At 42.7% G+C, this 22589-nt stretch overlaps 1 protein-coding gene across 1 annotated transcript; it reads right to left on the bottom strand.

The window, feature by feature from the left end:
- Positions 1–9241: 9241 nt before the first annotated feature.
- Positions 9242–22495, bottom strand: TRMT6 (tRNA methyltransferase 6 non-catalytic subunit). Its single transcript, XM_004433771.2, has 11 exons — positions 22232–22495; positions 17878–18005; positions 16301–16410; positions 15449–15540; positions 15241–15324; positions 14851–14975; positions 13745–14103; positions 13275–13360; positions 12546–12648; positions 12360–12446; positions 9242–10998 (listed from the first exon to the last, which is right to left on the bottom strand). The coding sequence occupies exons 1-11, from the start codon at positions 22357–22359 to the stop codon at positions 10807–10809; spliced, it is 1494 nt and encodes a 497-aa protein (XP_004433828.1). The 5' UTR covers positions 22360–22495; the 3' UTR covers positions 9242–10806.
- Positions 22496–22589: the final 94 nt, after the last annotated feature.

Raw genomic sequence — 22589 nt, 5'->3', positions numbered from 1 at the left:
TCTTACAAAGGATAACTTCTACTTTTACTTGGTTTTCAGAGCTTTTCCTGTGTCTGCAGTTTTAAAAGTAACCAGCCCAGGGGCCGGCCCCGTGGCTTGGTGGTTAAGTGAGCGCGCTCCACTGCTGGCGACCCGGGTTCGGATCCCGGGCTCGCACCGACGCGCTGCTTCTCCGGCCATGCTGAGGCCGCGTCCCACATACAGCAACTAGAAGGATGTGCAGCTATGACACACAACTATCTACTGGGGCTTTGGGGGGAAAAATAAATAAATAAAATCTTTAAAAGTAACCAGCCCAAAATAATCCTCACACCAGAGACACATTTTGGGGTGGCCAATTCTGATCCCCCACACTGTGTTCCAGTAAACTTCATTTATGGGCACTGCAATTTGAATTTCATGTAGTTTTCACATGTCACAAAATTATTATTCTTTTGCTTTTCTGAAAACCCCAACCATTTAAAAATGGAAATATCATTTTTTACCTTGCATGGCCATACAGAAAACTGGCAGTGAGCCAGATTGGGCCTGTGGGCTGTATGTAGTTTGCTGACTCCTGATTTAAATCAATCATATTCTTTCTTATCTTTGCCTCCTCTCTTCCTTGAGTCTGTCACTATGTGGCTTTAGCTACTTTGTGTCGCTCACAGGTGATGGAAAAGAACTGGGAGAGGCCACTTTACCTACTTAATTATTTGGGGGAAGTACTCCCAGAGGCAAAGAACCTGCTGCTCTCATTTCTTCCACCCTCTGGATTAATTTCTCTGTTTTTAAGTTTGTTGGCTTAGTATGATAACACTAAGTGGATCAAACATACAACAGGTTGAGCCCACTCACATTTTGAAACAAAATTTCTTTAGTGCCTTGTTACTTTTCTGTCAATGTGAAAATGAAATGTCAAAATCTTTCCAGTCTTGTTTTAATATCTCAGCTAAAGGCCAAAAGCCCAGGTTATTAATGGAACTGTACAAGAGGCAAAAATAAAAGAGTAGGGGGTGGAGAAAGTACATGATATTACTTTCTTATGCTTCAAAGATTTTGCCCTTCCTCATAAAGGGTCAAAAAGCAGTGGGTGCCTAATAAATGTTAATAGAGGTAGTTAACGGTAATCAGTTACTTTTTAAGGAGCTATTCAGGGACTGACATTTCTTGCCGTCTGACCTGTGCTACATAAGTAAATCCAAGAAAACTCTGTAATCTATTTTACAAAAGTTAATACTAGCCTAGAGGCGACATTATATTTCAAGTAAAGATATTAGATATACTAGAGTCCTTTCTAGCACTGCACTTCCAAAATCATACCAATACATTCCAAAATCAGGAACATTTAGAGCAATATGGATCTTAATGATCAGGTTTTTAGGACATGCTTTTTAGTATTTAGTATTGCTTTTGCAATTTTTTACATATTAAAAAAGAATATATTTTTGGCTTTTCCATATACAACTGATAAATGAATGACTGCCCAGAAAGATTTGCTTCATACGAGAAGAGGGGACCAAGATGGTGACATAGGAGGGTCCTGAACTTCCCTCCTCCCACAAATGCACCAAATATACAGCTGCACACAGAGCAACTCCCTCTGAGAAATCCAGAAACTAGCTGAGTGACTCCTACACGTCAGACAAATGAGAAAATACTACATCAGTGTTATCACACCAGGTCCGTTTTTGCCCGCCACCCAGAAAGCCCATCACCGAGACGATGAGATTGTAGAGAGAGGGTTTAACCACAAGGCAACCAAATGAGGAAAACGGGAGAACAAGTCTCAAATCTGCCTCTCCAAAAATAGGGACTTGGGTATTTATGGCGACCGGGGCAAGGTGGTCTGAAATGAATGGAGGTGAGGAGAGATGAGGTAATTGATGATCTGCGCAAGCGTAGTCAGTCTTCATGCCTCTTCTTAGGACACACGTTCACAGAATGGCGGCATTAGCATGCCCTGAGGGTGGAGTTCCAACCTCTTGCCATCAAAAGAGCCTAGTTGATGGGTTGGTGGTCTCAATCTGCCCAAAGTGGACAAGCAGTTCAGTTCCTGAAAAAAAATAGCTCGAACACCCATTATCATGGTGACCTTGACTCCAGGGGATGTTACCTATAGGAACCTAGTGGGAGTCAGGTAGCATATTACCTAAACAGCACGGTTAACAATGGGTAAGTTTATCATCTGTTCTGATAAGTTTTTAGGTAAGGCCATCCCCCTCTTCTTCCTGGTACAGGGAAGAAGATGCCTTTACAGATGGAGATTTTCTTTTCAAATGTAAATGTCTCTCATAAAGGGTAACCAGAACTAAGAATGGACTTAGCATGGACCCACCCAGACACCAGAGATGTCTATGGTGATGGCGTATTCTGGGGGCAGGCCTCCCATCCCAAACTCCTTTAGTTAGTGGGGGTGGGGGCCAAAATGTCATTCAGGCAGAGACATATTGTGAGCTGCCAAATTCCAATCCCCCACAGTTACTAGCTGCTTAATCATCAATGGTTGTTTGCCAGTTTCATCAGAGCAGGTAGGAAAGGCTGAGACTCTCACATCAACTCCACCCCTGGCCAGTCAGGAGGGAACCCCCAACCCCAACTCCCTGAACTTCTCCCTGAGGACCACACATCTGGCACCCCAACTTTCAAGATTCCCACTCAAGGGACAGGCCCCTAAAACAGTTAGCTTTGTGTCAACCCTCAAAAACAAACCAGTTTAGGGGCCGGCCCGGTGGCATAGCAGTTAAATTTGCGTGCTGCACTTCGGCAGCCCAGGGTTCACCAGTTCGGATCCTGGGCATGGACCTACGCACCACTCATCAAGCCATGCTGAGGTGGTGTCCCACGTAGAGCAACTAGAAGGATGTACAACTATGACATACAAATATCTACTGGGGCTTTGGGAGAAAAAACGAAGAAAAGAGGAAGATTGGCAACAGATGTTAGCTCAGGGCCAATCTTAAAAAAAAAAAACAGTTTAAGAGGCAAAGCAGGGCCGGCCCAGTGGCGCAGGTTCAGGTCCCACGTGTGCACCAACGCACTGCTTGTCAAGCCGTGCTGTGGTGGCGTCCCCTATAAAGTGGAGGAAGGTGGGCCCTGATGTTAGCTCAGGGCCGATCTTCCTGAGGGAAAAAAGAGGAGGATTGGCATTGGATGTTAGCTCAGGGCCGATCTTCCTCACAAAAGAAAAAAAAAGAGAGGCAAAGTGTTTATTTGAGATCAAAGAATTGGAATTCAGGGAGCACAGATTCAGGTAGAAACCCAAATGGTGTCCCACTGATGCCAAACCAAGTGGGCTCACCTCCTGGTGAGTTAAATAAGACTACACCTGTGGAAGTTGTCTCACAAAGTAAAGTGTATTTGCAGTAAATAGGAGGCCATGAGGAATCATTTCCAAAGTCATGGCATCCCCAAACAAAGGGAAGGAGAAACTTTTATTTGGTTGGGGAATGAATATTCAAAAGGGAGAGAGGCAGGTACACTGCAGATTATGGTAATGAGGCTTCATCTCTTGAAGAGATCTTCGCATTAAAAATAAGGTAAGGTCATGGGTGCAGCTCTTGTAGGGAGGCTTGCTTACCTTCAGGGTGGCTACTGGTTGTCTCTTTAACATAACAACAGTTAAATGCTTCCAAACCCACCCTTGAGTTCCGCGGGGCACTAGTTGGTGACACCACCAGGGAATAAAAGTCTGGGGCTTTTAAAGGCAAAGAAGGGAGGTTTGTATTACCAAGAATTTTTCATTGGAGATGGAGGTAGAAGCTAGTCTTGGCTAAACATTGACTATTGATTCTATCTTCAAAAAGTCTACAATCATATATTTGTGATCAGGATGTCAGTTCTCCGTTCTCCTGCTGACTTCTCAAACAATTGCTTGTAAAACAATTGTCTCTTTGACCCAATCCAAAGGTTTGGCTGAGTCCAAGAATCAAGACAGCAAGGCAGTTTCTCCAGAAAGGCAGCTCCAACTCCATTTTAAAATAGCTCCACTAAAGTAAATTTTGACATCTGAAAGCCAATGGGGTTTGGGTCCACAAGACCCACAGGACTGTAGCAAACAAAGAAGCAGTTCTTAACAGCGCAGGAGCACTTACCCTGTGGCTATGCTATACCCTCAGGGCTCAGTGCAGAGGTAGCAGACAAAAACACCAATCTCTGTCTTTCCCTGAGGGGTGTGACTGCACACTTTACAAGCTGCTGCCTGAGGGTCTGGCTGGCTTCTGATTTACTCATATAGGGGCTGGCTGTAATCCTCCCAGGAGGCCAGGAAAGCTGGTGGGTACTTCCCCTACCTTCTCCCTGTGGTTAGCTCCAATGATAAAATCAGATTGCCCGATTGTATACATGTCTGGCACCCCAGCTTTTGTGGCTGCTGCCTGAGGGACAGGACTCTGGATCACCTGGCTTGAATAGCCAGTGGGAATTGCATTCATGTGTCCCACAGGACTATAGCAAACAAAGAAGCAGTTTTTAAACGGTGTAAGACCACTCCCCTGCTGCTGTACACCTGGGCTCAACTTAGAGAGAGCAGGCAGAATGCCCATCTCCTAGTTTTTCCCTGGAAGGGGCTTAACTACATACTTTTTCCATCTGCTGCCTGAGGATCTGGCTTCTAATCAGCCTACATCTACATGCTGACAGCAATTCTCCCCTTTGGGACATTGATGGGTCTTGGCACACCTCAACTACTGGGAGCCACTATGGACAAAGATGGCAGCTTGGACAATCACAAAATTTTGAGAGACAACCAGAAGCTCACACCAGGCTGATTGACAAGGTTCATCTCCTACTTGAGCCCAATCTGTCAAGACTGCGAGAGGGGGCTGTTATATCTAATGCACAGGAACCTACACAGAGAGAGAAGAAAAATGAAGAAACAAAGAAATATGTTCCAAACAAAAAAACAAGATAAATCTACAGAAATAGATTTTAATGAAACAGAAATAAGTGATTTACCTAATACAGAGTTCAAAATAATGGTCATAAAGATGCTCACTTGGGGCTGACCTGGTGACATAGTAGTTAAATTTGTGTGCTCCACTTCTGTGGCCTGGGGTTCATGGGTTCAGATCCCAGGTGCTGACCTAAACACTGCTCATCAAGCCATGCTGTGGCAGTGTCCCACATATAAAATAGAGGAAGATTAGCACAGATGTTAGCTCAGGGACAATCTTCCTCAAGCCAAAAAAGAGGAAGATTGGCAACAGATGTTAGCTCAGGGACAATCTTCCTCACCAAAAAAAAAAGATGTTTACCAAGATCAGGAGAGCAATGCATGAACAAAGTGAGAATTTCAACAGAGCTAGAAAATATAAGTAAGTACCAAACAGAAATCATAGAGCTGATTAATACAATAATTGAACTGAAAAGTTCACTAGAGGGGTTCAACAACAGACTAGATCAAACAGAAGGAAGGATCACTGAACTCAAAGACAGGGCAGTGGAATTCATTCAATCACAGGAGCAAAAAGAAAAATAGGGAAGATAGCTTAATGAACCTATGAAATGCTGTCAAGTGGACCAATATACACATTATAGGGGTCCCAGAAGGAGAAGAGAAAGAAAAAGGGACAGAAAGCTTATTCAAAGAAATAATAGCTGAAAAATTCCCTAATCTGGAGATAGAAACAGACATCCAGATCTAGGAAACCCAAAGAGTACCAAATAAGATGAACCTATACCGAGACACATAATAATTAAATTGTCAGGGCCGGCCCCATGGCTTAGCGGTTAAGTGGGCACGCTCCGCTGCTGGCGGCCTGGGTTCGGATCCCGGGCGCGCACTGATGCACCGCCTCTCCGGCCATGCTGAGGCCGCGTCCCACATACAGCAACTAGAAGGATGTGCAGCTATGACATACAACTATCTACTGGGGCTTTGGGGGAAAAAGAAATAATTAAATTGTCAAAAGTTAAAGACAAGGAGAGATTCTTAAAAGCAGCAAGAGAAAAGCAACTTGTTACCTACAAGGGAACTCCCATAGAACTACCAGTGGATTTTTCAGCAGAAACTTTGCAGGCCAGAAGTGGGATGATATATTCAAAGTGCTGAAAGAGAAAAGCTGCCAACCAAGAATACCCTCCCCAGAAAACTTGTCCTTCAGAAGTGAAGGAGAGATAAAAAGAGTTTTCCAGAGAAACACAAGCTGAAGGAGTTCATCACTACTAGACCAGTCTTACAAGAAATGCTAAAGGGTGGGGCTGGCCCCATGGCTTAGCGGTTAAGTGCACGCACTCCGCTGCTCGTGGCCCGGGTTCGGATCCCGGGCGCACACCGACGCACAGCTTCTCTGGCCATGCTGAGGCCGCTTCCCGCATACAGCAACTAGAAGGATGTGCAGCTATGACATACAACTATCTACTGGGGCTTTGGGGAAAAAGAAAAAGGAGGAGGGTTGGCAATAGATGTTAGCTCAGAGCCGGTCTTCCTCAGCAAAAAGAGGAGGATTAGCATGGATGTTAGCTCAGGGCTGATCTTCCTCACAAAAAATAAATAAATAAATAAATAAATAAAACTTAAAAAAAAAAAGAAATGCTAAAGGTAATTCTTCAAGCTGAAATGAAAGCTACTAATCAGCTAATTAGTAATGTGAAAGCATATGAAAATATAAAACTCATTGATAAAGGTAAATATATACAGATCTTCCTCGACTTACAATGGGGTTGAGTCTTGATAAACCCATCATAAGTTGAAAACATCCTAAGTTGAAAATGCATTTAATATACCTAACCTACTGAACATCGTAGCTTAGCCCAGCCTGCCTTATACGTGCTATGAACACTTACAGTAGCCTACAGTTGGGCTAATCAACTAACACACCCAACACAGAACCTATTTTATAGTACAGTGTTGAATATCTCATGTAATTTATTGCATACTGTACTGAAAGTGAAAAACAGAATGGTTGTATGGGTACAGAATTGTTGTAAGTGTATTAGTTGTTTACCCTCACAATCAGGTGCTGACTCGGATCTGCAGCTCACTGCTGCAGCCCAGCATCATGAGAGAGTATCATACCGCATATCACTAGCCTGGGAAAAGATCAAAATTCAAAATTTTAAGTGCAGTTTCTACTGAATGTGTATTGCTTCACCATTGTAAAGTTGAAAAATCATAAGTCAAACCATCGTAAGTTGGGTACCATCTGTAGTTAAATTCAGAATAATATTGTAATGGTGGTGGGTAAATCACTTATAATTCTAGTATAAAGGTTAAAAGACAAAAGTTTTAAACATAACTATAACTAAAATAATTTTTCAATGGATATACATTATAAAAATGTAAATTGTGACATCAAAAATATAAAATGTAAGGGGAGTGTAAAAACGTAGACCTTTTGTATGTGAATATATATCTGAAGGAAATGAAATCAGTATCTTGAATAGATATCTGCACCCACATGTTCATTGCAGCATTATCCCCAATAGCCAAGATACAGAAACAACACAAGTGTCTGTCAACAGATGAATGGATAAAGAAGATATGATACACACACACACTGAAATATTATTCAGCCATGAGAAAGAATAAAATCCTGCCATTTGTGACAACATAGATGGATCTTGAGTGTATTAAGCTAAGTGAAATAAGCCAGACAAATACTGTGTGATGTCACTTATATGTGGAATCTAAAAAAAACAAACTAGTAGAAACAGAGAGTAAAATCGTGGTTGCCAGGGGCTGGGGAAAATGGGGAGATACTGGTCAAAGTGTACAAACTTCACTTATAAGATGAATAAGTTCTGGGGATCTAATGTACAGCATAGTTAACAATATTGTATTATATACTTCAAACTTGCTGAGAGTAAATCTTAAATGTTCTCACCACAAAAAAGAAATGGTAATTATGTGAAGGGATGGAGGTGTTAGCTAATGTGGTGGTGGTAATAATTTTGCAATATATAAGTGTTTCAAGTCCACACATTGTACATCTAAACCTAACGTTTTGTTGTTAGTGCTGTAGAGCAGAGCCCTACCTGGTCTTTTTTGCACCATCCTCTCAATCAGACGATGCTCCACTGTTACTCATAGGGTTTTCATGGCCAATTTTTTCAGAAGTGGGTTGCCAGGTCCTTCCTCGTAGTCTTAGTCTGGAAGCCCCACTGAAACCTGTCTACCATGGGTGACTCTGCTGGTATTTGAAATACTGGTGGCATAGCTTGTAGCATCACAGCAATACACAGCCACCACAGTATGACAACTGACAGACAGGTGGTGTGCTTCCGTGACTGGGAAACGAACCTGGGGCCACAGCGGTGAGAGCACTGAATCTGAACCACTAGACCACCAAACACAATGTTATATGTCAATTATAACTCAATAAAGCTGGGGGTAAAAAAAAGATTTGCTTCATAAATCTTAGTGTACCTCTAAACTAAAAATTCTCTAACTGGCACCACTGTATATTTCCAAGTACCCTAATCCAATGGAGAAATAAGATGGACATTATAAAATGATTTTTGTCTGATTGCTACTCATTCAAGTGCTATTTCACATCACTCTCCTGGTGCCTGGATGTCCAGAAGTCATAGAATTATCTACTCATCTGTTCCAAAGGTGGATACCCATTTTATGAACAAGACCAAAACATCATGTATGTAGCTGCACTCATGACATGGGTGTACACATAGGCGTGTTTCTCAAGGAGTGGTTCCCGGGCCAGGGGCACCAGCCATGACCTGGAAATTTATCAAAAATGCAAATTTTCTGCCCCACCCCATACCTACTGAATCACAAACTTTGGGGTGGGGACCCAACAATCTGTGTTTAACAAGCCCTCCAAGGGATTCTGGTGCATATTAAGTTTTCAAACCACTGAATTAAATCATTAGTATTCAAAGATGAAGTAAGTTATATGAATGAGAAAAAAGCAACAATAGGTTAACTTCAGCTGCTGCTGGTGTGTGGGATGTGTCCACAAGCCAACTCCAGGGGCAGCTGCATGGGCACACAGGGCCATGGCAGTGCAGACCCCCAGACTGAAGGGAATGGAATGGGACTTGGAAACTGGTTGAGTCCCAAGTAGGAGATGGTTCTAACAGTGACCAGTGGAGACCAGCCACTACTGAATCCAGTCTGTGCACAGTGTATTCTCCTTCAAACTTGACTGGTTGTTATGTGGGTAATAACTTTTTGCACGGACATCTTCAGTGATATGCCAATCCGGGCATGTTTTCTTATACAGACCATGTGTCACAATTAGCTGGAAGCCAGTGAATGCGGCGTCATTGACAGCATCATTAATGTGAGTCAGACAGATCATAGTAGGAAACACTTTTATTCTTTAAAAGCAAATGTTTTAAGAAAAAGGAATCAAAACTGTACTTGTTGGCAATCACACTGGCCATTATCAGAATAGTACATGCTATTAGGAAAAAGTGATTTCTTTTTTTCTGAGATGCTCCTCACTGGATGATCCACATCTATTCTCAAACGACGTGAACAATACACATGATGAGCATGTTTAGTGAGCAAGACTAAGATTCTCAAATGGACAAGAGCCTTGGCTTACTCTAAACACTTTTCTTGGCTGCAGGAGATGACTAAATAATTTGACTATATTTTTTCAGAGCTTAGAAAGGCTAACCACCTAATCATGCCAGAGCTCAACAAACCAGCATGAATAATCACCAAAAAAGGCACTTTAAAATACATTTGACAAGGAGTGACACTAATGCAATGAGAACTGGTCTAAGCCCTGCACTAAATTTTGTCATAGTTCATATAGGTAGTGCATTCTCTGTCTCCATGTGTATGTGTGTCTATATATAAATATATACGTATGTGTATATACCAACATCCATATACATGTGTGTGTGTGTATGTGTATATCCCCATAAGTCTCTGGCGAGCGGAAAAAAACCATTTCTGTTTCCTTTATTGAATAGTATACAAAAATTCTAGTTACTTTTTTTTTTTTTTTTTTTGAGGACGATCAGCCCTGAGCTAACATCCATGCCAATCCTCTTTTTGCTCAGGAAGACTGGCCCTGAGCTAACATCCGTGCTGATCTTTCTCCACTTTATGTGGGATGCCGCCCCAGCATGGCCTGACAAGCGGTGTGTTGGTGCATGCCCCGGGATCCGAACCCAGGCCGCCAGCAGCAGAGTGTGCGCACTTAACCACTACGCCATGGGGCGGCCCCTCTAGTTACTTTATTTGGAACAAAGAATGAGGGGACTGGCAAATTAATGCCAAAAAAGTACCCTACTACACCTTTCTGTTGACAAAAAAAAAAAGCAATAAAATAAATACTCAAAACTTTCCTAGGTTGTCAACTACTAAAATAATAAAATCGAGCATTTTTAAAAAGTTTATTCCACTGCAGGGAACAGGGTGGACATTTTTGGTACTGTAAATCTCACACACTCACACATCCATATTGCTTAGGCTGAAGAGAGCAGAATGAACAGAAGAAATTTCTTCCACAAATTCCTTCCTTTCAGTACCCACTAAGTTTTAGCTATGCTGTGTTATTCTGCTTAGCTTAACATATAAACAAAGTCTCGTATAAATATATTTTTAGGATATCTAAATTCTCAAGATACTTGTACAGAGTACTGAAAGTACTTAAGAGGATTTTTGTGAAATAAACAGAATTGGCCATATACCAGTCCACTGCTTACCCCAAGTTTGGGTATTTTGGCTCACGGTTTTGACAGACCAAACCCATCTGTGTCAGGTGGACAAAAGGCTAACTCGTCCTTCCCAGGAACAGGTGTACAGACACATTCTTAGGATATAAAAAAACAATTAGTAATGGCATTTAAATTTAATTACTAACTGTATAATGCCTGAGAACAAAAATCAAAGCAGTTTTTGAAAGGTTAAGAGTCAGAATCTGGACATTTCCGTTTTTTAGCCGCTGGCTCTTCAGTCTTGTGTAATTCTAAAGTGCTCGCACTGGATTTGAGGCTGGGCTCTGCTTTAAGGTTGTCCATGGCAACAGTGAAGCCTGAGAGAAGGTACCCCCCACCTCCGCTCATCAGTAGTTTGGGATGACTTCGGTCTGGCAAAACCTAATCAAGACAGAAAGATAGACATTCATGTTTTCCTAAGCAGATAAAGCACATGCTAACAATACACATGCCAGAAACCAGAATTTAAATGACACAGATTCTCTTGAAGATTTAATTGGACAATTCCTACAGACCTTCCTTCACAAGATAGTGCAGATAAAAGTGTAGAAATTAGTTTAAGTGATTTTCTTTTGAAAAATAAAACTGAAGCCATTTTTCTTAAACCTGAAGCAAGTTTCTAGTGGGGAATGGGCAAATGTCTGTGAGTGCTCTGGGCTTCACAAGCTACACTTGTGAGTGTAGCTTTCTTCCTCTTGGCTCTAGGCTTCATGGCTAGCAGTGGAGCTTGGGCCCATGGAGATGTAGCTACTGGACATACATCCAGAGCCTCCCTTCCCTAATACCCTGTTAACTCTGACAAGCCTTCTTCTCTCCCATTACCATGGCTAAATAAGATGACCGCCATGAAGGGCAGGGTTGCTGAGGGCTATAGGGTGTCCTGGATTAAGTAAGATGTCCAAGCAGCAGGGCAGGGCCTGTGGCAGCCATGCAGGGGCTCCCTCACATCTCTCTTCAAGAGGGAACTGACTGTGAGGAGTTCAAGCAGCAGAAAGCCTCTAGCTGCTGCTCCCTTGGGATCTGCTGTAGCATTCACACCCAGGGAGGCCATGGGCTGCTCCAAGTCTGTAACAAGCATGGGTACCAGGACTGGACCATTTCTGCCCAAGACAGGGCTCCTTTAATGGGCAATCTTTGCTCAGGGGTTCCCCATCATCCTGGCTGAGACTTTCTCAGAGGAGCCCTGTAGGTTTTTCCTCCCCTACCCTCCTTCCTCCCTCTTCTTTCACAGGCACCAGACCTGCACCATGGTCTGATGGCCCTCCCTGTCTAATCCTGCTCCCTCTCCCCATATCTTTCAAAAGCATTTCCCCTGATAAATCTCTTATACTTCTAATTCCATCTTGGCATATGACTCCCAGAGGACCTGAACTACACACCGCCCACCAGTAAATCCTGAAACTTGTTGTGAGACATCCCAACAGAGTAGAGGCTTGCCTAGGGATTTTGCTCTTATCAGTTATTCCCTCCACAGTGATCTTGAGGCTTTGGGGCAACACGAACCACAACTGTTTGCATTTTAATAAGTCCCAGAACTGGAGTTACAGAGCAATAGACTCTGACATGAAAGGAGAAAAAAGGGTCAAGAAAGGTCAGGGCACTTTATCTGAGTTACAGGCATGAGACTCTTTCATCTCTATAGACAGAAAAAGGGATGTCTCTATTTAACAACTTCCAGCACTATTGCAAAGAGCCAAGGACTCGGGAGAAGCGCTCCGGGGACGGGCTGTGAGAACACGTACCTGGTAATTTCTGAGCCAGGTTTCAGACAGCCTGAGGTTGATGACCCCTCCTCTTTCTCGCAGTTTTGTATAGCATTCCAACAGAGGCTAAAGGCATAAACAGAGTTCTGTTAAGAATTACTTCGAGTAAATTTGAGAGTCAACTTTCAGGTGCAAGAATTCCTGTTCATTCCGTTCCAGTATTACCTCTTTATACTGACAGTAGACCACAAACGGCCGTGAAGGGGCCACGAAGTGCAGCAAAGACAGCAGCAGTGGAGTAGGATGGAAACGACTAGCTACAATTAAACTGCAAGGAAAACGTTAGACAAATTATTTCTCTACACCCCCAAAGTCGACCATAAGTTTTAAAATGCGTTTAAAACAATCATGTATTTACTTGCATGACTCACACAAGGAAGAGCTTTAAATACAACATTCTAGAAATTCCAAACAAAATCGTGAGCTATTACTTTCTAGGAAACACAAATTGGATTATAAGCTCTCATGGTGCTTGGCAACTCTAAGTAGCATTTAATGACATTCTTGATTTAAAAAAAAATCATCTGGAAACAAATCCAACATTGTAATACTGGCTCTGCAGAGATCTGAATCTACCTCTCCTGTCAGGTTTTCCTTAGCCCTTGCCATTAGCCAGTATCACATCAGTTTGAATACCCCATCACCTGCACCTAATGGGACTACACAGCCCTGTCTGATGCACCATCATCGGAGAAATTTCAAATTTCTTCTAAAACTCCGAAACTAGCACAGTCAATTTCCCACCTAGCCAAACGCAGCCTCCTTTCTTTAAAAACCCAAGACAGAATCATCATCTCTGCTCCCACTATAACCAAAGCAGACAGAGAATGCTAATCTGTTTGAAGCACAGCCCATGAGCACCAAGACATCTCCTGCCTTCTTTCATCAACGCACCCATCTGCATTTCTTTCACTCAGCAGAGCAGCAGCCTCTAAATGTCTTTTCCTCTGCTCTTCTTGTCTCCTCTGCTTTTCCTGAATCTTCAAGAAGAAAAATAAGAAACCAACGTACTGAGGTCATTCATCAGGTTTATGGAAACGCTGTCTGTCAAAACATTTCAACAGTATTTATCAACTCGAACTAAAGCAACAAATAAAGTTGAAAACACACAAGAAAGCCCATGTGTTATATAAAACCATCATTAAGCTACCTATACAATGCTTCTGTATCCTAAAGCTCCATCCCAAAGATTAAATCACTTACATGGGTACACCCATGCACACACTCTTTCTCCATCTGTTTTGATATTTATTATCTGGGGAGCTGATGCTCCAAAGCCAAACCAAATCTCACTGCTTAAATGAAGTTAACGGCAGACCTGAGGGGACTATTATGAGAGTAGTGGGGACTTTTAACTTTCTTACATAATCCTTTCTGCTTCCTTTCTCTTCAGGCTCCTTAAATTCTGGATCTTGAGAGACAATCTCCATTGTTTCTTGTTCTTCTGGGTGATTGCTCTCTGGGGCCTCTGCCATACTGTCTTCATTCTCTTGTTCTGAAGCCTGTTTTTCCTCCAGCATGCCATTCCTTTCTTCAACCAAAGGACTGTCTTTTGGCTCTGAAGATAACATCTCAGCAGAAAATGTTCCATTTAGGAGACTGTCCACTTTGTTGAGGGGGAATTCATAGAGACCACTGAGGAAAGATTCAGGAAATCCAAAACATGCTGTTGCTGCCCGAACAGGTCCACCTCCAGGGTACAGCTGAATAATGGAGCCAAAACCTGAACAGATAAAAGAAACAAATATCTCTCCATGGAGGTGACTCTAGACTATGCAAACCCTCAGGGTTCTCTACAGTAAGAAGACTGAAAGCCTCTCTACTTTACTTTGTTCAGAGGCTGAAGAATGATGCAGCTCCTTTAGGGGTCTGAGGTAATATAATTCCAAAACAGATAAACAGGAAGCCTTAAAGAAGCTTACCCCTACTTGACACTACAGTAAAACCTTGTGATTGTGCAAATTTGGATGTCAGATGATTGGAGATTGGCTCTTAGCTTCCCCCCAGTCCAATTCTCAAACAGGGCAGTTAACGGTTCTTATCTTCTACAGGGTCAGAGAAAGTACAGGCAAATCAGCCTGTGCTGTATTCTTCCAGGACAGAATATATCCCTAGTATTCTTCCCACCCAATCTCCTCAATCCAGGCCAATAATATGAACACACCAGCTATCCAAGAGTTTACTGAAATCACTTTCTGGGAGGTCCTAGCTAGCCACAGGCTTCAGAACCATCCCCACTGATACTGAGGCTGGAAAGGACAACTGCCATCCAGGAGTGCCAACACAGCAAACGCTGGGAGATGTGGACTGTGCCAGAAGTTCCCAGGGGCCAGAGCTGTGCAGGCCCACCCAAGTCACTTCATGAACCTCACAGTGACTCAGCCTCACTTTCTAGGAGTTTTGAATTTTTTAGACCCCTCTACTCAAATCATGGTGGGGTTTTAATGAACTTGAAAATGTTAAATCTTACCTCCCATTCGTTCCATCATGGCACCCAGCACCAAGCCTGCACACGTTTCCATTACAATCATTTTATTGCCAGCACGGATATTTCCTAACGTCAACATCTGGGCGAGTGTATCATATCTCATGTGGCTAAGGAAAAAAGAATGATTCCTTCATTCTTAGCTAAGCAAAGCCTGCTATTTTAATCATCATTTTTCAAGTTACATGTGTTTTATAAAAATTATATTGATAAGATTAATGATTGCTTTGGAGGCAACAGTAAAAAGGACTTACAATTTATGAGGTAGGAAGACACTTTATGCAGGTGAGCAAGTTTTTCATTTTACTTAAAATCATGACTTTCTTAAAGATACATTTTCCCCCAATTATACTTTTGAAAGGAAACAAAGCGTACTTAATTTTTCCAGGTTCTCTGGCATAATACATAATTGAAAGAATGCGGGTGGATGGCTTCACAACAGTAATGATGGCTTCATATCTGGGGGAAGAAAAAAACAGAACGCCAATTTAAAAAACTGGTTTAAAAATATTTTTAATAATATATTTTATAAAGCTATGAAAAGATTTAATGTTTTCATCCTTTTCAAACAAAAAATACTTACTTCTTTTTCTTCTTTTTTATATATTTATCTTGAGCAAATTCTGTCTTGTCTCGGAATGTTGTACTATTTTCAATTAACTGCTGAACTATTTCCTATAAGAAAAGGAGCAAGCAGATTTCCTGAAACTTTATTTTCACAGAACAGATAACTTCAAAGGTTTCTTATCCCAGAACGTATCCCAAGGTCTGATTCTCCAGTCTCTTTCCCACAAAAGTCCAAATGGGTGAACTTTACATTTTTTTTACTCTGTCTAGAATTTGTATTAAAATATAAGTGCTTTATAACTCCATTTAAACCGAGGAAAAAGAACAGAGATACACAATAAAGGGAAAAGAGAGGTAAAGGAAATTGTCATTCCTGAAGACACTGGCTGAAAATGAACAAAGCGAAGCTCTGATATGCACTGTTATTAAATTCTCTTTTGCTAACAATATTAGTAATGTCATTCACTTACATTCCTGCATATAAGAAACGAAATCTTTGATATACCTAATTGCATATACATTTCAAACTATTTTTTTTTTATATAATTTTATTTATTTATTTTTCCCCCCAAAGCCCCAGTAGATAGTTGTATGTCACAACTGCACATCCTTCTAGTTGCTGTATGTGGGACGCGGCCCCAGCATGGCCGGAGAAGCGGTGCGTCGGTGCGCGCCCGGGATCCGAACCCTGGCCGCCAGCAGCGGAGCGTGCGCACTTAACCGCTAAGCCACGGGGCCGGCCCCATTTCAAACTATTTCTAACAGAAGTATACAGAATTTTTACATTTTATCTTAAAGTCTGCTTTAAAAACCAAGCAATTTCCTAAATACCAAACAACAACAAAACGTGACATCCTTTGAATATTACCTCTCCTTTAATGCCCTTGTCCTTTAAAGCTTTTATGTCATCTTGAGTAAGTTTCTGAGATTTCCCATCATCAATTATATTTCGATTATCAGTGCCCGCTTCTTTGGTCTCTAAGGAAGGAAATTGCTTTATGACATTTACGATCTGAAATTATTTTAAAATCTCTCTTCTTCCAAGTTCATATCCACATCCAGCCCATCAGCCACTCAAATTTGGCCTTCCAATTCGATGGCCCCCACCCCAGTCCACTATCCTTTCTTGCCATGACTACTCCAAGCGTCTAACTCATCTTCCTGCTCCCATTGTTACCCCCTTACAATCCACCTGGACACCAGCATTCTCTTTCTAAAGTGCAAACTGGCTCATCTACTCTGATGTACAAGACCATACAGTGGCTTCCTATAGCAATTAGAATACATTACAAAGATGACCTGCAAGGGCGCATATGATCTGGCCCCTGTATACCTTTTCTGGCCTCATGTGACTCCTGTACTTCAGCCACATTACCCTTCTTTCTGTTCCTCAAACACACTAAGCACTGTCTCACTGTGGGCTCTGGCCCTGCTGCTCCCTCTGCCTGGAATACTCTCATGACAGACCTCTGAGTGGCTGGATCCTTTCCATCACTCATGGCTGAGCTCATCATCTCAGCCAAGTCTCACCTCATCCAATCAGCCTCCAGTATACCTCCCTGCTTTATCATCTTCACAGCATCTGTCACCATCTGAAATTATGTTTTTTGCTTGTCTACTTGATTATTTTTGGTGTTCTCCACTGCTAAGTAAATTTTATGACATGGTCTATCTCATCAACTACTATAGTCACAGTACCTAATCATTCCTGGAACATATTTGTTGTTTAATAAAAATACGGGTGTTAATTTAGAAGTATTTAATTAACGAGTTGGAACCAGAACTTTAATAGTATTTTTTAGTTTAGTATTAATTATTTTTTTATTTTATTAATAAGATACTTTAAGTACATTTATTTTAACAAGTATTTAATTTTAATTAATAACATTAGTTAAAATTATGAGGCCTTTACTACAGGCAAGGCACTGTTAAGAACTTCCTATGTGTCCTATGACTGAATACTCACTACACCTTAAGCATTAAAAGTGTTTATGGCCCCATTTTACAGATGAGGATATAAGTCTCAGAAAAACCAAATAACTTGCCCAAGGTTACAAGGCAAGTGATGAAGCTGGAACATAACCCTAGTCAGTTAAATTCAAAGCCAGACCTCTGAACCTCTACCATATGCTAATTACCTCGCAGCTGTTACTTAACCTCTGGGCACTGAAAGGGCTCTGCACTTACTCTTACACTGCAAAAGCAAGGACTCATGGGATTAAATGCCTGGTCAGAGGGCCAGTTAACGATGGGCTGGAGCCAGAATCCAGGTATCTCAAAGCCAAAGGCAGCCCTTGCTTCATTCCACCAAACTATAGTTCTTAGATTATGAGTTTAGATTTCTTTGGGGACTGCCTGGGCTAGCACTTTAGAATTAATTGGGGTTGACAGGTTTCTGACTAGCCAGCTCAAGAGAATCTATTTCATACACCCAAAGTAGTGCACCTGAAGTAGGCTCTTCTTTCTTCTTCTTAGGCTGAAGACTTCCTCCATTGGTCACTTCAAATGTGGTTCCATAACTATGGCCAATGACGTTATCCAGATAGAACCACTGTTTTTCAAAAGTTACTTTTCTGGGGAAGAAAATACAATTAATTAGCTGAATCTCATTTGCATTCAGTATAGAAAAGATATGTTCAATCTAGTTTATTTCAAAACTGGTCTCTACAAAGGATGATCAGCAGCATTATCTCTGAACACAAACTGACAAATGGACTAGAGAGAACTAAGTTGGGGCAGAGACATAAAATTAATAAAGCCAGAAAATCAATGAATTTGGAAGGAGAAACAAGGATAGAGGCATGGGTCTTACTCCAGTTTGCACTGTCTGACAGGATGTCCAAATTCACAGGCTTTGCAGATTTCCTGAATAGCATAAAGGGTCATCAAGACTGCCAGGCCACCAGATACACACTGGGATGCCCCTTGTAACTGACATGAGAAAATCCCAAAACTGAACAATCATTAAGATGATAGGGATTTAACAAATTTATCTGGCCATTTTCTTTGAAAATTATCTAGTAAAAGCAAATTATATTTACAAATAAACATTACTGACAATCTACACATTTGGAAATGGTGCTTAACACTGACAACGCTCTACGTACCGAGGATCAGGCAACTTGAGCCTTTCTCTTACCCAGATTTTTATCTTAATTACAATTTAAAAGGGAAATCCCACAAAAACAAACTCTTTCCTTTCAAAAGAAGGAAACTAACATCTGCTGAGTGTTGATTGGGGCTAGGCAATATGTGCCAGGTGTATTTCATACTTTTTGATTTAATTCTCACAGTAATCCTGGGACATAGCTCTTTCCAGATGAATAATCTGAGACTCAGGGAAAGTATCTTGTCCAAGATTCATGGTTACAAGTGTGAGCTAGGATTCAAATCCAGGTCTGCCTGACCCCAAAGCCTGGCTTTCCACTATACCACACAGTCTACCCCAGCAAAGACCAATGGATCTCAGAAGCCCTGCCTAGCTTCAGGACATGGCCCACATCCACAGAACTCTGAATCCTGGAAGACATGTACTGGTTACTTCTGTTTGTGCCCCACCCCACATCTTCTCTTCCTTTCTCTGTGCCCCAGGAGGCTGACAATGACAGAATACACAGACCCCATCACCCAGGTTTCATTGCCGAAGGCTTCCTACCACTGCTAGACCCTGGGTGCATCACCATTCTCTACTGGTTCTGTAAACCCTGTCACACCTCTGTAGGTGTATGTATCACATCTTCATTAGATTTCCTTACTTTAACCATCTGAGTGAATTCCTGCGAGATCCTAAGTGATCCAGGTAGGGTCAATGCTTAGTCTTTGCTGGGTCCCCAGTTACTAATACATAACAGAACATAACAGATACTCAAAATATTTGCTGACATAAACCCCCTCAGAGAAGCTGAAACTCAGTTCAGCCCAGATGTGCACCCTACACCCCTATCCTTTGAGCACCCCAGTGCTAATGAAACTCTGGGTCTGAACTGGGATCGGTTTACCCCTCTGGCAGCTGGTCTGACATGCAAAGAAGGATGTGTTACTCAAACTGATTGGCCTGACAGGAGGTCACCGACCTAGTCAGGAAAGTGGGGCCCAGTCAGAGGGATGTGGAGGCATGTTTTCGCTGGGAAAGAGTGGGATTTGCAGAGTTTCCTTCTCAGAGAGCCAGGACTACTATTGCCCAACGAGATGAGTGCAGCCCCGAGAGAAGACTGAAGGGAAAGTCTGGGCTGGGATGTAGCTGAGCTCAGAGAGTCATTTTCAAAATAAATGGAAACGAATGCTATGGCTTCTGCCAAAAATAGTGATGAAAAGTGTTTCCAAATAAATGTCTAAAGAGTACTTTTTAGAAATAAGGATGTTGCTCTCTGTCTCTTTGGTAATGAAAAAGCTCTTGTCTAAAAGAGCACATTATTAAGAAGCACACTCAAACTACTACATTTTAAAATTAAGCAACTTAAAAGGACAGTATGAGAAAGGAAGGAGGGAAGGAGGGAGGAAAGGAAGGAGGAAAGGAAGGAAGGAAGGGAAGGAAGGGAGGGAAGGAAGGGAGGGAGGGAAGGAAGGAAGGAAGGAAGGAAGGAAGGAAGGAAGGAAGGAAGGAAGGAAGGAAGGAAGGAAGGGAGAAAGAGAGAAAGAGAGAAAGAAAGACCAAAGTTTCACCTGCTCGGTCTTTATACAGCTGTGTAACTTTGTGCTCATTCATCGAACTTACAACCTAAGGATTTTGCTGCACTGTTACACTTCAATTAAAAAGTTTAAATAATTAGTGCTGGCACTTTACAAAAAATTATGTACTTGGAAGAAGGCACACACTTCTAATCAGAAATTCTGAAAAGAAAAAAAGTACTGGTTTCAAGAATACAAAGTATAGTAGTGATGACAGACAGTTATAAAATTTCTCCTATTTCAACCACCAAAATGAAATATTTTATCAACGGAGAATTTAAAAATGCTTAAGAGCTGGTGCAGAGATTACATTTCCTGACTAAAAGAAATCCCTCCTCCCTTCTATTTTTTTCCTGCACCGAACTGGTGCTTGTGCAAAAAATCTTGGTTGTCACCACCTTGGTGCTTTAGGGACTATTACTTGGCTATTTTCTTTTTTTTTTTTTTTGTGAGGAAGATCAGCCCTGAGCTAACATCTGTGCTAATCCTCCTCTTTTTGCTGAGGAAGACCAGCTCTGAGCTAACATCTATGGCCAATCCTCCTCCTTTTTTTCCCCCAAAGCCCCAGTAGATAGTTGTATGTCACAGTTGCACATCCTTCTAGTTGTTGTATGTGGGACACGGCCTCAGCATGGCCGGAGAAGCAGTGCCTCCGTGCACGCCGCAATCTGAACCCGGGCCGCCAGTAGCGGAGCATGCGCACTTAACCACTAAGCCACAGGGCCGGCCCGGCTATTTTCTTTTTTTTCCCCCTTTTTCTTTTTGTGAAGAAGATCAGCCCTGAGCTAACATCCATGTCAATCCTCCTCTTTTTTTGCTGAGGAAGACCGGCCCTGAGCTAACATCTATTGCCAATCCTCCTCCTTTTTTCCCCTAAAGCCCCAGTAGATAGTTGTATGTTGTAGTTGCACATCCCTCTAGTTGCTGTATGTGAGACGCCGCCTCAGCATGGCCCGACAAGCGGTGCGTCGGTGTGCGCCTGGGATCCGAACCCGGCCCACAAGTAGCAGAGCGCGTGCACTTAACCGCTAAGCCACGGGGCCAGCCCTTTGGCTATTTTCTAATGACACCTGTTTCCCTTTAAATACCAGTCAACAGTTTGATTCACATAGGAGTAAAAATCCATCTGAAGTGAGCATTTACCAGAATTCCAAGTCTCACAGTACCTAGCCTCATGGTCTGAAGAAAGCTATTCTCCTGACATTGCAGTCAACTTACGCCTTTGTCAAAAGTACTATAATAATACAAGCAAAAGAAAGCTTGGTTGTACTTCTCAAATAATTAACCAAAACATCCCAATACATTTGCTCCATTAATAAGTTACTGAAATTTAACAATCTCTCCCCCAACCAGAAAGTTATCAAAATTCCCACTCCTCTAGTACTAAAACAGAGTGATAACTAATCAGCAGATTCACTAACCAAACCTAATCAAGTTCTGAGATCTCGAGCAAACTGCTTTTGGGCAATTTAACTTTCCCAGACCTCACATCTTTTGGTGTAAAATGAGGAACCCTAGAATGATCCCACATTCTATAGAAAGTTGTGTCCTAATGTTATTCTGTGTAGACAGGTATTCCGGTTTGGGTAGAGAGAAGAGCCTGGAAGCCCAAAGTTGAAGAGGTTTCATTTCTGTGGGATTCATCCTGGCTGAGAGATTAGGGAGGAAGGAGGGTCTATGGGAAAAGTGAGGGGGAGGACTGTGAGAGGCAAGGATGAGATCAGAGGCTGAAGGGTTGGTTCTATGAGAAAACAGGAGAGAAGATCTCAAGAACCTAGGGGAAGAACCCCAGGACGGGATGGGGTGGGCGTGGAGGGAGGAGGGGGCACTGGGGCACCTCAGGGGCCAAGAATGGTAAAGGGATTCTGTGGCAAGTCGGAGGATGCTGCTGAAGGCAGTGGGCTAGGTATGATACCATGGAAAGGGGGACTCTGTAAGAAGATAGGAGGAGTAGGGGAAGGGATCCTGGGGGGAAAAGGCCTCTGTGGGAAGACCTGAGAGGAGATAACGAGAGAGGAGGTTGGTGATCCACAGAGCCAAAAATGGGATCCTGGCAGGAGGAGTCTGTGGGAAGACCTGGGTCTCTGGAAGATGGGAGCGAGCGAACCCCATGGCCAGCGACCTGACTTACTTTCTCCGCTGGACTTGCACTGCCTTGAACACATCTTCCCGTTTCAGCACCACGAAGTCGCCGTCGCGGATGCGATGGTCCCCGGGATGCGGTGGCTGTAGGCCCGGCTGCTCCCCTGAGCCCTCCATGACGCTCAGCCAGTCTCGCTGCTCCGCAGCGTCTCTCCAGTCCCCAGTGCCCTGCCCCTCGTCCTCCGCTGTCACCACCGCCAGCCTCACCTTCTACAAACCGAGGGGACGCAGATCCCTCCGACCGGCACCGCCCCCACGTGCTACGCGCTGCTTCCGCTTTCCGGTCGGAACCTCTGGGCAGCTTCCGGTAGCCTCACGGCTTCCGTCTGGCCGAACTCCTTGATTGG

This window comes from Ceratotherium simum, chromosome 21, assembly GCF_057802395.1.
Source record: "Ceratotherium simum simum isolate JZ-2026a chromosome 21, ASM5780239v1, whole genome shotgun sequence".
Classification (NCBI taxonomy): Eukaryota; Metazoa; Chordata; class Mammalia; order Perissodactyla; family Rhinocerotidae; genus Ceratotherium; species Ceratotherium simum.
Note: the sequence above shows the minus strand (reverse complement) of the source record. Positions and strands in the feature narration are given on the sequence as shown.

Bases quoted from the DNA above. Each gene is read 5' to 3' on its own strand.
- TRMT6 (XM_004433771.2), bottom strand. From the start codon at position 22,359: ATGGAGGGCTCAGGGGAGCAGCCGGGCCTACAGCCACCGCATCCCGGG. The intron at 14,976-15,240 runs GTACGCTTTGTT...TTTTTTCCTTAG, and splicing joins AGAGAACCTGGAAAAATTAA to CCACATGAGATATGATACAC. The intron at 12,447-12,545 runs GTAATACTGGAA...TTATGCCTTTAG, and splicing joins TCTACTGTCAGTATAAAGAG to CCTCTGTTGGAATGCTATAC.